Below are 13,495 nucleotides of genomic sequence, written 5' to 3'. Positions count from 1 at the left end.
CGCCTCTTTCCCGCGCGACCCTGCGGCACCGCCCACTTCCCTGCAGCGCGCATGCGAGCTCGCGCACTGCCTGCTGGGAATTGTAGTTTCAGTGGGGGTGGGCCCGGCAAGTCCAGTGGCTGCGCTCCGGTACCGCGGCGCCCAAGGGCCGAGGCGGAAGTTGGGCCGCCACCCGTGGGGCTGAGGGCGCGGGACGGCGGTCGCCGAGCGCCAACGAGGGGCGCGGGGTTCAGGAAGGTCGCGTGCGCGGCCATAGGCCCGGGGGGAGGAGTCAGGGCAAGGCCAGGCCAGGGGCCAGTGGTCCAAGTATCCAGCCTGGAAGATGCACAAGAGGAAGGGACCCCCGGGACCTCCAGGCCGAGGCGCTGCCACCGCCCGCCAGGTGAGTCTGTATCTCATGGCTCGGCTGAGGGAACCCTTCCCACCCTTCCGATCCTTTTTAGACGTTCAAAGGAGCCCTGCCCACCCCTGCCCCCCCCCCCGCCCCGAATCTGTTCTTCACCCCCAGGTGAGCCCGGGTCCCCGCCCCCCAGGTTAAGTTCAACTCCCCCCCCCCACCCCCGAGTGCGGCCTACTAGCCCCGGCTCCCCAGCTCCTGGCGCCCCGCCCAGAGTTCAGAGCCACCTGTTGCAGCAGCAGCTCCAGTCTAGGAGAGGAAGGCCTCGGACCTGGGGTAGTGCTCACCTGACCTGAGCACTTGCAGAACCCTCGCATCAACCGGGCCGGGTCAGACTCTTTTTATCCCCATTGTACAGACGAGGACACTGAGGCCCAGAGAGGTAAAGACACCTGCCCAAGGTCATAGGGATTAACTGCTTGGCCAGAGCTAAGCACAAATCCAGAGCTGCTGCCATGAGCCCATAGGTCTGTGTTTCGGCCTCGTCTTACTCTCTCATCTCTTTTGCCCCAGGCACCGGGAGAGTTTGATTTTCCTCAGCTTTGATGGAAGGAACCTAGGCCATAGCTTAGTGCCCAAGTTTTAGAGTCTGGCTGACCTGAAATTTTCTCCTGGCTTCTGCACATTGGACACTTGACTTCATGGCTCTAAGCCTCAGTTTCCTCATATGTAAAATGGACGCCCTAAGAGTCCCTATGTCACAGGACAATTATGAAAATTCATTGAGATAGTTTATGGAAAGTGCTAGAACATAGCACTTAATAAGTGCTGTCATCATCATTGCTAGTAGACGGAGCCATATATAATTGCTGATACTTGACCATTTTTGACTCACAGAAAGGGGGATAATTTTGTGTATATCAACCTAATACTATCACACCATGACTGGCCATTAACCAGAATAGGATAGGAAGACTGGTATATTACACAGCAAAGACCCCACTTTCAACTTCTTTGTTGTCTGGGCTTCTAATTGCTCTTGACACCTCCAGCCTTCCTGCATGGCTCCCTCTGCTGAAGATGCTGGAAAGGAAAAGACTAGATGTGCAGAGTGGCTTTGCTTTGGGAAGGGCATGCAGCCTTCTTTCCCCCACTGAACTTGGCTAGCGGCGCATCAAGGGTATGGGCTCAGAGCCGGGAGCTGGGTCGCTCCACCTGCCCTTTGCCCCATGTTGATCTGTGCCAGAGGGCCTGGCCCATCTTGGGACACCTGTTGTGTTCTGAGCCTGTTCCAGCTTCCTGGCACTCCCCAGGGAAATAGCTTTCCCCAGGATCCCTGGGTTCCCTTCCTCCCAAGGGAACTCCAGGTCCATCATGGTTGCCTCTGGCCAGTTGGGGTGCATCCCAAGATCTGACTGTACCCTCCCTGTTCCCCAAGCTGGGCCTGCTGGTTGACCTCTCCCCAGATGGCCTGTTGATCCCTGAGGATGGAGTTAATGATGAGGAACTGGAGGCTGAGTTCTTGGCCTTGGTGGGGGGCCAACCCCAAGCCCTGGAGAAGCTTAAAGGCAAAGGTGAGACTTTCAACACACCCCTGAACATTTTCTGAACTCCTGCTATGGGCAGGGTGTGGAGCTGGGTGCTGGGAAGATGGGGGAATGGAGATAGCGAAGGTCCCTGCCTTCCTGGAACCTACAGTCTGGGTAAGAGGTTAAGTGATTAACTCTGGACCCAGAATGAGGGTATGAATCCCACCTCTGCAACATACTGTCTGTGTGACTTGATGAATCCCAGCACCTGTGTGGGCTTCGGTTTCCCTGTCTGTAAAATGGGAATAATGACCATGCTTGTATCATAGGAGTTAGTCTTCTAAGTTTATCAGACACTTCACACAGGACCTGGCATGTCCTCCAACCCGAAGCACAGAACAATGGGGGAGGCCTGTGAGCTGGACTGGGATTCCTGGAGGAGGCACACTCAAAGGCGAGGGCCACGTGAAGACTTGGGGAGCGCTTCTGTGAGGGGAGGGGTCGGGGCACATGCAGAGGCCCTGGCAGTGATGGCGGGGGTCAGGGGACTCTGCAGTGATCAAGTGGGGCTGGAGCTCAGGGCAAACAGAGCCTTTATACTTTTTAGTAACATAGCTGATCCTCATTAACGATCCCTATATCCATCATTCCTATATTTCAAATTTGTTAATTCACCTACTGGCTTAACTTTATTTGTAACCCCCAAATCAGTGCTTGTAGCGCTTTTGCAGTCCTTCACAGACATGCACAGAGCTGCAAAAAGTTTGAGTCACACCATTTGCATGTTTCCAGCTGAGGAGATACTCTGCCTCCTTGTCTCAGCACATACTATAAGTGTACCCTTTTCTTGATCTGCTTGGTGCCATGTTTTTCTCCTTTTTCTGCTTTTGTTGGTGATTTTGCCTATCCAAATGTTCCCCATGTGTAGTGCTGACTGTCTGCTGTCCCTAAGTATAAGAAGGCTGGGATGTACCTTACAGATAATTTTCATTCAGACATGAGTTACTGTGCTGTTGGCCTCAAGTTCGATGTTAACAAATCAACTATATTAAGTTAGATGTGTTTTTTTTTAATGAGTGTGTAATGCGTGTGGGTGTCTGTGTACGTCTATGTGTATGAGTGTGTGTGTCTATGCGTGTGTGTGTTTGTGTGTATAAGTTAGGTGTCTCTAAATAGAAAAGCACATAAAGCAAGGTTATGTATGACCAGTTGACAAAAATGTTGTGCCCAGAGGCTCACGGGAACTTAGCGCTGTATTTCCTCCAGGGGCAATGGTTCAGTGTTCACTAACTCCGTGTTTGTGGCAACTTCATAAAACATAGATACCACAAATAATGAGAATAACAGGAATAACAAAATGCTGATAATAAGCTATTCTAAGAGCCTCACTTACCTTTAGTCCCCATAGTCTACCTGTGAGAGAGAGACTGTTGTGTCCCCATCTAACACATGGGAAGACTGAGGCCCAGGGAGGTGAAGTGACTTGCCTGAGGTCACACAGTGAGAAAGTTGCAGATCTGGGGCTCCAATTCCAGCTTGATAAGGAAGAGTTCAGGCCAGGGAGGTTGGCGGGGAGTGGGATCATGCCTGGTGGGCCCGAGGGCAGTGGAGTGCCATGGAAAGCCTGGGAGGGGGACATGCTGCCCTACTGCCTGCTATCCTATTTTTCGGGGCTGTGGGTCACTGGGACAGGAGGCTGGGGACTCTTCAAGAATCCTGGTCCAGCTGGGGCCTCCCTCTGCTTCCAGGTCCCCTGCCCATGGAGGCCATTGAGAAGATGGCCAGCCTGTGCATGAGAGACCCAGATGAGGATGATGAGGAGGGGACGGACGAGGAGGATGTGGAGGCTGATGACGACCTGCTGGTGAGCACGCAGGATGGGACAGGGGACCTTTCTCCTGCTGTTGCCCCGTCCAGCAGGCCCTCATGACTGGCCCCCGACCATGTGTCCCTGCAGGCGGAACTGAATGAGGTCCTAGGGGAGGAACAGAAGGCTTCGGAGTCCCACCCTCCTGTGGCCCAGGTATACCTCTAATGACACTGGTCCCTACAGCCCAGGGTTCAAGGCCCTGCTTTTCTTCCCCTCTCAGCCATGGGGCCTGGGGCAGGTGGCAGGATGCCTCTGAGCCCCAGTTCTCTGCCCTGCGAAATGGGTTGATGATGGTGTGCAGTAGGTATTCAACCAAGGCTGCTGTTGGGGCAGGCCCGAGTAGGGTCACCACCCAGACCATGCGCCTGGCCCCTCCCGCAGCCAAAGGCCACAACCCCCAGCCCAGGGGTGGAGGCCACCTTGCAGGAGAGGCTGGCCCTCTACCAGACAGCGATCGAAAGTGCTCGACAAGCCGGAGATGGTGCCAAGATGCGGCGCTATGACCGGGGGCTCAAGGTAAGCGGGCAGACGGGAGGCTGCTGGGACCTCACCACTGCCCCCTGCACCCAGCTCCAGGCTCCCCGCAAACCCACGTTCACACCTTCTCTCAGACGCTTGAAAACCTGCTGGCCTCCGTCCGGAAGGGCAACACCATCGATGAAGGGGACATCCCGCCGCCTGTGGCTGTGGGGAAGGGCCCAGTGGCCACACCCAGCCGCACCCCTGCACCCGCCCAGCCGGCCCCTACAAACCCGCCGGCCCCAGATCCCAAGGTCATCGTGGAGGGTCCTCCTTCCACTGCCCCAGCTTCATCCCTGGTGTCGGCTAAGCCCCAGCTGCCCCCAGGTAGGCCAGGGGCAGGGCTGGGCTGACATGGGGTGGGGGGTTTTCAGTGGTAGGCCCGTCTGTGGAGCTGCAGGCCCCGCACTGAGTGTTAGGCATTTATAACACCCTTCTCCCCTCTAATCCTACCTTCCAAGGGGTACACGGGCACACTGAGAGGTTTTTTGTGTGGTGACAGTAAAATATATATAACAAAACATTTGTGAGAGGCTAATATTGAAAAAGCTCTGTGTCCTTTCATTTGTCACATGTCTCTTCCTAAAGGGTTTATATTATATGGGCATATTGTTTTTATAAAGTGCATGGCTTTGCTGTGTTACCTATGTTACCAAACAGGAGGTAGAGCTTGGCAGTATCTGATTAAGATCTGATTACTTTCTGCCTCAGAAAGAGGGACAATAAATGTCTCAGTTTAAAAAATTAAAAAACAAGTAACTTTTTGCCATTTAACCATTTTTCATTGTGCAACTGAGTGGCATTTAGCACATTCACAATGTTATGCAACCATCACCTCTATCTATTTCTAAAACTTTTTCATCACCCCAAACAGAAACTCTGTCCCCATGAAGCACTAACTCCCCATTCCCTCTCCTCCAGCCCTCAGTAACCTCTGTTCTACTTTCTGTCTCTGGATTTGCCCCCCGTAGATATTTCACGTAAGGAGACCCGTACACTGTTTGTCCTTCTGTGTCTGGCTTCCTTCACTTGGCATGTTGCAGCTAATGTATGTCAGAACTCCATTTATTTCAGGGCTGAGTAACATTCCCACACCTAGAGTTTTAAATGAATAATTCCCAACCCTCAGCTTGTCTGTCTTTTTTCCTAAAACTCACCTCCTGGAGGATGCATCTCCCAAGAAGTTTTCTTTCCCAACTTCTCCCTCTCCCACTTCAGGAAAGGAGTGCCCACGTAATATGGATGCTTCTAGAATATGAATTTGGGGCTCCGCCCCAGGGGCAAATACTATCCCAGCAGGAAACAGAGAGATACTTAAAACAACAGCCTGGGGTTCAGAAAGTGAACACCTGGTCTCTAAATCATAATGGGGTGTTTGGTATATACTTTGGCCAGGGCTCAGGGAATCGCATGATGTCACAATAATGACTCTGTCTCTTTGCATCTATTTGTTGGTGTGAAGCAGGTTTCTCTACACATTAAAAAAAAAGGAAAGTAGAAAAAAAAATGGAGGAAACAGGAGCTAAATGTTAGGGGGTGGACTCAGCCCCACCATGTCAGCAAGCACTACCTTGCCAATAAAATGTTATTCTTGGTATATAAAAATTATTTATCAGAAAGCTCAATATATTTAGGCTTTGCTCAATTTCATGCTAGTAATAATTGTGACAATAATTAGACCCAGGAAGAAAAATTCTTTAACCCTGAGAGAGACTTGCAATGACAGGAAATGAAGCCAGTCAAATGTCAAGGTGTTTTGCTTCAACCTGCAGACACCTTCTCAGGCAAGGCCGCTGAAACTTAAAACAGTGGGTCCCGTCAGTCTGAAAAAGTCCAACACGTGCTGTTTTCTGGGTGTTTCTAGGATCTGTAGACGCTAGGTGGTGTATCTATTGTACTTCGGGTTTTTTTATACCAACAATTGTACCTATTGCTTTCAAGTTAGGGATACTTCCCCCTGAAAAGGCATTGAGCCTATCATTTGAAACTGTAAGTAATGTACCATTTAAAAAGCAGTTTAACCGTCTGTTTCCCAACTCTGTTGACACACTGCATAGATGTACATTTCAGTGTGCAATAAGGTAGCCACAGAAAGACTTTCAAGTGCCCACATATATCACGTTAGGGTAGAGTTCTGTGGGAGACGTGGAGGTAAATAAGAGATCTAAAATTCCCGATTGCTGAAAGTGAACCCTGCATGTGTTTAAAAAGTAAGTATTGGTATATACACAAGAGAATTAAAAGCAGAGGCTTGGAGAGGTATTTGTACACTCGTGTTCACAGTAATATTATCTATAATAGTCAAAAGGTAGGAAAAAACCCAGTGTCCATTGACAGATACAGACACACCTCGTTTCTCAAGCTTTGCTTTATTGCAGTTCGCCAACTTTGTTGTTGTTTTTTTTTTAACAAATTGAAGGTTTGTGGCAGTCTTACTTTGAGCAAGTTTATTGGCACTGTTTTCCCAACAGCATTTGTTCACTTTGTGTCTCTGTGTCTCATTTTGGTAATTCTCGCAGTATTTCAAGCTTTTTCGTTGCTATTAGATTTGTTATGGGCATCTGTGATCAATGATGTTTTTTTTTCTTGTAGTAGACAAGCCAAGTATTATCAGTTTTACAGTTCACTTGTGCACTCATGCACACACGCCCTCACTCACTGATTTGTTCAGACGTTTACTGAGCACTTCTTATGTGCCAGGCATGGTACGAGGCATTGGGTTTAACAATGATTAAGACAAAATCCCTCAAGGAGCTTGCAGTCTAATGGTTCAGTGGTCTCTGATGTTACTACTATGACTTGCTAAAGGCTCAGAGGTTAGTTAGCACTTTTTAACAATGAAGTATTTTTTGATTAAAGTATGAATGTTGTTTTTTTTAGAAATAATGCTGTTGCATACTTAATAGACTATAGTGTAGTGTGAGCATAACATTTATGTGCACTGGGAAACCAAAAACATTGTGTGACTCACTTTATTTTGATAACTGCTGTATTGCGGTGCTCTGGAACTGAACATGTAATATCTCGGTGGTGTGCCTGCAAATGGATAAACAAACATGGACCATCCATACAATAGAATATTATTCAGCCTTAAAAAGGAAGGAAATTCTGACACATGCTACAACATGGATGAACCTGGAAGACATTATGCTGAGTGAAATAAGCCAGTCACAAAAGGACAAATACTGTATGATTCTAAGTACATGAGGTCCCTAAAGTAGTCAAGTTCATAGAGAAAGTAGAATGGTGAATGCCATGGGCTAGGGGAGGGCGAATCGGAAATTAGCATTTAATGGAGGCAGAGTTTCAGTTTGGGAAGATGAGAAGTTCTGGAGGTGGATGGTGGTAATGGTTGCACAATAATGTGAATGTACTTAATTTCATTGAACCGTACACTTAAGAAGGGTTAAGATGGTGAATTTAAGTTATGTGTATTTTACCGCGATTTAAAAAAATAAAATGAAAAGTAAATATTGGTGAGTTTCAAATCTCCGTAGTAGTTGGGATACATGAGATTTAAAAGAGTGGAGTGATGGTTTTCTTTTTCGAGTGTCAGTATTTAAAGACACTGGGAATGACAACCCTCACCACTTTTTCAACTTTAAATAAAGTTTTAGATGTCAACTTAGAAACAGGTAGGGATACATAAAGTTTTCTAAAATTCTCTTGGGGGCAAAACAGTAGTGGCTCCAGAGACTGTCACGGGGTTGAGTGCCCACCATGCCATCTTCAGGCTGTGTGACCTTGGGGAGGCAACATTCCCTCTCTGAGCCTTAATTCTCACATCTAAAAAGTGAACCTAAGCCTAAGAGACTTAAGTAGAAATGGTTTGTGTGCTGTTCTCCCTTCCAGCTCCCTGCAGCCCTGGCCCCCTGGCCCAGTTGCAGAGCCGCCAGCGTGAGTACAAGCTAGCCGCCCTCCACGCCAAGCAGCAGGGAGATACTGCCGCTGCCACCAGATACTTCCGTGTGGCCAAGGTGTGTCCAGAGAGAGGGCAGGATGCTTCTGACAAAGCATGAGGGCAAAGATCAGGGCCTCTGGGGTCAGATAGATGCAAATTTGACTCCTGGTCACTCTGTAGCTATAGTTTGCTGCACCTCTTGAAGCCTCAGTTTACCCTCTCTGTGAAATAGGCATAGGTGTCCGGAAGAGGCTTGGGTAAGCTGCTGAAAAGGAAGGGACAGTGCTGGGATTCCTCCATCACGTGGCAGAGCATGGAGGCTCCCCGGGGGTCCTGACTCCCAACTGCAGCCTCCTCCCCTGATCTACTTCCTTCTCCCAGAGCTTTGATGCGGTCTTGGAGGCCCTGAGCCGAGGGGAGCCTGTGGACCTATCTCGCCTGCCCCCTCCACCTGGTGAGGACCCCTCCCTGACACCCTCCAGGACTGCTGGAGGCTAAGTTCTTCCTGATGCTACAACCCCACTGGTCAGGCCCAGGGACCCCCCGCCAGGCCAGACCAGCCTGGTTGAGGGGAGGGGGCAACCACAAGCAAGCCCCTCATTGGATGGGCCCTGTCTGTTCCTAGACCAGCTGCCCCCGGACCCACCATCACCGCCACCACAGCCTCCAGCGCCTGCTGCAGTGCCATCCATGCCAGGTGTGTTCCTGGGACCCTGTGGGTTGGGCAGGCTAGAACGAGACAGTCTACCCTTCCCTAGATTCTTAATCCTGCCCCACTCTCCTGGTCCCGCCCAGAGGTTCCTCCACCCCCAAAGACTCTCCTGGAGGCACTAGAGCAGCGGATGGAGCGGTACCGCGTGGCGGCAGCTCAGGCCAAGACCAAGGGGGACCAGCGGAAAGCTCGCATGCACGAGCGCATCGTCAAGGTGGGTGGAGGCCGAGTGGGTGAGTTGGCAGCCCCTGGAGACCTCACCCAGAAGCCCTAACAACCTGTGTTCCCTGCAGCAATACCAAGACGCCGTCCGAGCCCACAAGGCTGGGCGAGCCGTGGACGTGGCAGAGCTACCAGTGCCCCCAGGTAGGCCCCGCCCCCGGTCCCCACCCCCCCAGCCTCAGAGACTTTGCAGGTGCTATTCCTTCCGACTGTATAGTCTCAGAGAGCTGATTGCTGTACGTTCAGAAATTCTGCAAGCTTCTTAAACAATTAGTAGCTTAAGATAAGTCAGAGTGGCAGAGTTTACACCGTGGAAATTGGCAAACACTAAAAATCAGGGGGTTTCATCTGGAGAGCCTGTTCACCAGCCCTCCACTCCCGATCCCTCCATCTCCTCTTTGTTCAGCTCCTGCCTTCCTAGTCATCAGCTCTCAGCTGTACAGATACCTCCTCAGCCATCCACCAGCCCCTCGGTGGGTTAGAGGCATCCGCTGGGTTCTCAGAGCTGCCTGTGTGTCCCTCACAAGAGCAATTAGGTCTCTGCACCTTGGCCCCCCGGGAGTCCCTCCAGGCCCGGGACCACCTCTTATGCCCAGCACACCACCTCACAGTGCTTGCCTGTTTGAATCTGGTCAAGGCCCTGGGTCAGGCAAGCAGAGCCAAGAGGCAGGAGGGAGGTTGGAATGGTCTGGTGTCTCCACCGAACCAGCAGCAGCTCCTTCCTGGTATTCAATGGCCTGAGGCTCCTTAGTGGGGGAGGAACCTGTGTCTCCCCCATTATGGTGTGGGTCTTCCCCTCCTGACTGGTCCCAACTGGCCGCCCAGGCTTTCCCCCGATCCAGGGCCTGGAGGCCACTGAGCCCACCCAACAGAGCCTGGTGGGGGTCCTAGAGACCGCCATGAAGCTGGCCAACCAGGACGAAGGCCCAGAGGACGAAGAGGATGAGGAGCCTAAGAAGGTGTGAGGGGCTGGGGCCGTGGGGTGAGGCAAGGGAAACAAAGCCCCAGTAGTCCTGACCCTGAGCCAGAAAGAACTGGCTTCACACCCAGCCCTGCCACTTCCTGGCTGGGGCAAGTCACTGTGCTCTCGGGGCCTTGGGCTCCTCTGTAGCGAGCACAGTAACAGTCGTTCTCTCCCAGGGCTGTTGCAAAGATTCAGTGTGAACAAGATCCTATGTTGTGTTCATTGCTGAGGAAATAGTAACTAAGACGGTTAGTGTTGTCAGTGTCGGGCCCTGACTCTTTTGGGGAGTGGGCTCATCATAGGCTCTGGGAAAGCCTTGACTTCGTCTCCACCTCTCAGCAACCCAACAGCCCTGCAGCCCCCACGGCTCAGCCCAAAGCCCCACCCTCAAGGGCGCCCCAGTCAGGATCCACCCCAGCAGCCAAATCAGCCCCCAAAGGCACATCCACCAGAGGTAAGTACACCCTCCCCACCCTGGCTGCCTATTGCCTGGCCATGGTCTGGGCAGCACCTGAAGATGCCACTGTGCCCACAGCCCAGCAGCAGCTGGCTTTCCTGGAGAGCCGAAAGAAGCAGCTCCTGCAGGCTGCACTGCGAGCCAAGCAGAAGAACGATGTGGAGGGCGCCAAGATGCACCTGCGCCAGGCCAAGGGGCTGGAGCCCATGCTGGAGGCCTCACGCAATGGGCTGCCTGTGGACATTGCCAAGGTGAACCCTCCAGGCCTACTGGACCTTCCCAGGCGCTCGCCCATCAGGCTTGTGCCACTTAGCAGCCATGTGACTTGGAGTGTATTAGTCAGGATCAAGTTAAAAGTACTCCCTTCCCCCATAAGACAGTGGCTGAAACAAGACAGACATTTATATTTCTTCCATGTAACATTCAAGGCATTCTGGTCTCTGAAAGACAAAGCCCTCCAGGGCCCAGGTTCTTTCTATCTTGTTGCTTTGCTACCCTAGGAGGTCATTCTTGTCCATATGGTTAAAGTGGAGTCATGTCTTATCTGCATCCAGGCTATGGGAAGTTACGTGGATTTGCCATCACTTCTGCTTGTCTCCCACTGGCCAGAACCGAGTCACATGGTCACACCTAGCTGGGACCTGTAGTCTCTTGCTAGGCTGCTGTGTACCCAGCCAGAACTCCATTATTAGGGAAGAGAGGATGGGGATCAGGCTTGGGGGAAAATGGTTAACAGATTCTGCCATTTTGGGCAGGACCATCCGCTTTTCTTTGAGCATTGCTTTTCTCCTTGGGCAAGAAGAAAGAACAGGGACTGGGGGATGGAGCAGTAGTCAGGGAAGGGCTCTCTAAGGAGAGGTGACATTTCCACAGAGCCCTAGGTGGGTCTGCCTGTTGCTGACCAGCAGGCCCTTCCCCATGAGCCTCATTCTCCCCAGGTGCCGCCCGCCCCCGTCAACAAGGATGACTTCGCCCTGGTCCAGCGGCCCGGCCCAGGTCTGTCTCAGGAGTCTGCCCGGCGCTACGGTGAACTCACCAAGCTCATAAGGCAGCAGCACGAGGTGATGGGGGATTCCTTGCCCAGGTCAGCACAAGGGCATGCCCCCCGCCCAACCCTCCCCTCACTGTCTTCTGCTCCCCTAGATGTGCCTGAACCACTCCAACCAGTTCACCCACCTGGGCAACATTGCCGAAACCACCAAGTAAGAAGCCCTGCCCCCATCCCCACCAGACTTCTGCACCCCCAGCCTGGCCCTGAGACCAGGGACCTGAGCAGGGCCCTCTTGCTGGCAGATTTGAGAAGCTGGCGGAGGACTGTAAGCGGAGCATGGAGATTCTGAAGCAGGCCTTTGCCCGGGGTCTCCCTACGCCCACAGCTCGCTTTGAGCAGAGAACCTTCAGCGTCATCAAGTAAGGCCCCGATGCCCCATGGCCTGGGCACCCCTTTGGAGAGGGGTTTGTGCTCCCTGGAAGCCAGCAGAGGACTTGTCTCTGGAGGAGAGTTTGGGTGGGTGGTGGAAGCACAGTACGTGCAAGGGTCCCGAGGCACACGTGACATGCCTCAGAGTGAAAGATGGTGATGGGGTATTGACAGTGACACGTTTGGAAATGGGGACGATCTAGTGAGTGCAGAGATGTGCCTCATCCCAAAGGCCTGGACAAGCTTGTGGGATGGTTGTTGTTGGTCCTGCTCCTGTTCAGTCTTCTCACCCCAGGGAGTTGGGACCATTTTCCCCACTTACAGATGAAGTTAGGTGCAGCCACTGGGATAACCTGAGGTCACCACCTCAGATAACCCACATCCCTTACCCTGGCTCCCCCACACCTGCACAGCCTGGCTCCCTGTCACCTCATCTCCCACTGTCCCCACTTCACTCATCTCCTGCCACACAGACCTCGTTTTGATTAATCAGACTCACCAGCCATGTTTCCACTCAGGACCTTTGCACCAGCTGTTTCCTCTGCTCAGACCCTGTTCCTCAGGTCTGCACATAGCGGTCTCTTCTTGATGTTCAGAGTGAACTACGATGTTACCTCCCCTGAGAAGCCCTCCCTGACCACTCTGTCAGAAGCAGCCCAACCCTCCTGAGCACACTTCACTCTCTCCCCTGATTTAATTCTCTGCAGAGTTGTTGTTTTGTTTGTTTCTCTACTTACGTGTTCATTGGCCATCTGTCCACTCAGCTGGCCCGGGCTCCATGAGCACAGGGATGGGGTCTCCCTCATTTCCTTCTGTGTCCCCAGCAGTGAGGACATTGGCTGGCATATAGTAGGTGTACAAGAAGCATTGTCCAAGGAAGAGAAGACCCCACAGCAGTTAGGGCATTTGTTGGTGAACTTTAGAAGATTCCAGAAATCTTATGCAAGGAAGGAAAGGTCCCATAGCACTGAGGCCACATAGTAGGTCCCAAATAAATCTGTGCCGACTGAAGAAAGGACTTGAAATGTAGCCAGTGGTGGACCTGGATGGAGAATTCTAGGCTAGTTTTAAAACTCGGGCCTAGAGCCTGGGGTGGGGGTTACACCCTGCCCTGCTGAGGGCAGAGAAGGCGGGCAGGCAGTGACACTGAGATGCCTGTCTCCCGCCTGCCCTCCCGGAAGGATCTTCCCTGACCTCAGCGGCAACGACATGCTCCTGTTCATCGTGAAGGGCATCAACCTGCCCACACCCCCAGGTGAGGGGGTGGCAGGCAGGGGTGGGGCCGTGGGGGCCACCCCTCTGCCCAGCTTTGACCCTTGTTTGCCCACAGGGCTGTCCCCCGGTGACCTGGATGTCTTTGTTCGGTTCGACTTCCCCTATCCCAATGTGGTATGTAGAGAGCTGGGGAGGGACAGGCTCAGGCCCCATCAGACTGGGGAGTGGGTCCAGCAGGGGTTCAAGTGCAGGCCCCAGCCCCTGAGTTTTTTTGCCTCCTGCCTGGTCCCAGGAAGAAGCTCAGAAAGACAAGACCAGCGTGATCAAGAACACAGATTCCCCTGGTGAG

At 52.3% G+C, this 13,495-nt stretch overlaps 1 protein-coding gene across 8 annotated transcripts in view; it reads left to right on the top strand.

Annotated features, from left to right (window-relative positions):
• Window positions 1-36: 36 nt before the first annotated feature.
• CC2D1A (coiled-coil and C2 domain containing 1A) overlaps window positions 37-13,495 on the top strand; it is a 31,714-nt gene continuing 18,255 nt past the window's right edge. For 5 of the 8 annotated variants that reach the window (XR_012501634.1, XM_074350620.1, XM_074350619.1 and 2 more), the window contains exons 1-19: window positions 37-382; window positions 3,615-3,730; window positions 3,824-3,889; window positions 4,118-4,252; window positions 4,348-4,582; window positions 8,108-8,232; window positions 8,538-8,610; window positions 8,782-8,853; window positions 8,952-9,082; window positions 9,162-9,234; window positions 9,916-10,049; window positions 10,394-10,508; window positions 10,590-10,762; window positions 11,450-11,572; window positions 11,655-11,713; window positions 11,805-11,921; window positions 13,113-13,186; window positions 13,262-13,320; window positions 13,439-13,490. Coding sequence is in view for 7 of the 8 variants with exons in the window: in XM_074350620.1 (XP_074206721.1) it covers window positions 52-382; window positions 3,615-3,730; window positions 3,824-3,889; window positions 4,118-4,252; window positions 4,348-4,582; window positions 8,108-8,232; window positions 8,538-8,610; window positions 8,782-8,853; window positions 8,952-9,082; window positions 9,162-9,234; window positions 9,916-10,049; window positions 10,394-10,508; window positions 10,590-10,762; window positions 11,450-11,572; window positions 11,655-11,713; window positions 11,805-11,921; window positions 13,113-13,186; window positions 13,262-13,320; window positions 13,439-13,490 (2,263 nt within the window). In the remaining variant the exon portion in view is untranslated. Of the gene's footprint in view, window positions 383-1,775; window positions 1,912-3,614; window positions 3,731-3,823; window positions 3,890-4,117; window positions 4,253-4,347; window positions 4,583-8,107; window positions 8,233-8,537; window positions 8,611-8,781; window positions 8,854-8,951; window positions 9,083-9,161; window positions 9,235-9,915; window positions 10,050-10,393; window positions 10,509-10,589; window positions 10,763-11,449; window positions 11,573-11,654; window positions 11,714-11,804; window positions 11,922-13,112; window positions 13,187-13,261; window positions 13,321-13,438; window positions 13,491-13,495 lie in introns of all 8 variants that reach the window. The other 3 variants (XM_074350623.1, XM_074350625.1, XM_074350624.1) reach the window with 1 other exon arrangement.

Source organism: Camelus bactrianus, chromosome 22 (assembly GCF_048773025.1).
Source record: "Camelus bactrianus isolate YW-2024 breed Bactrian camel chromosome 22, ASM4877302v1, whole genome shotgun sequence".
Lineage (NCBI taxonomy): Eukaryota > Metazoa > Chordata > Mammalia > Artiodactyla > Camelidae > Camelus > Camelus bactrianus.
This window is presented reverse-complemented; position numbering and strand designations above follow the sequence as displayed.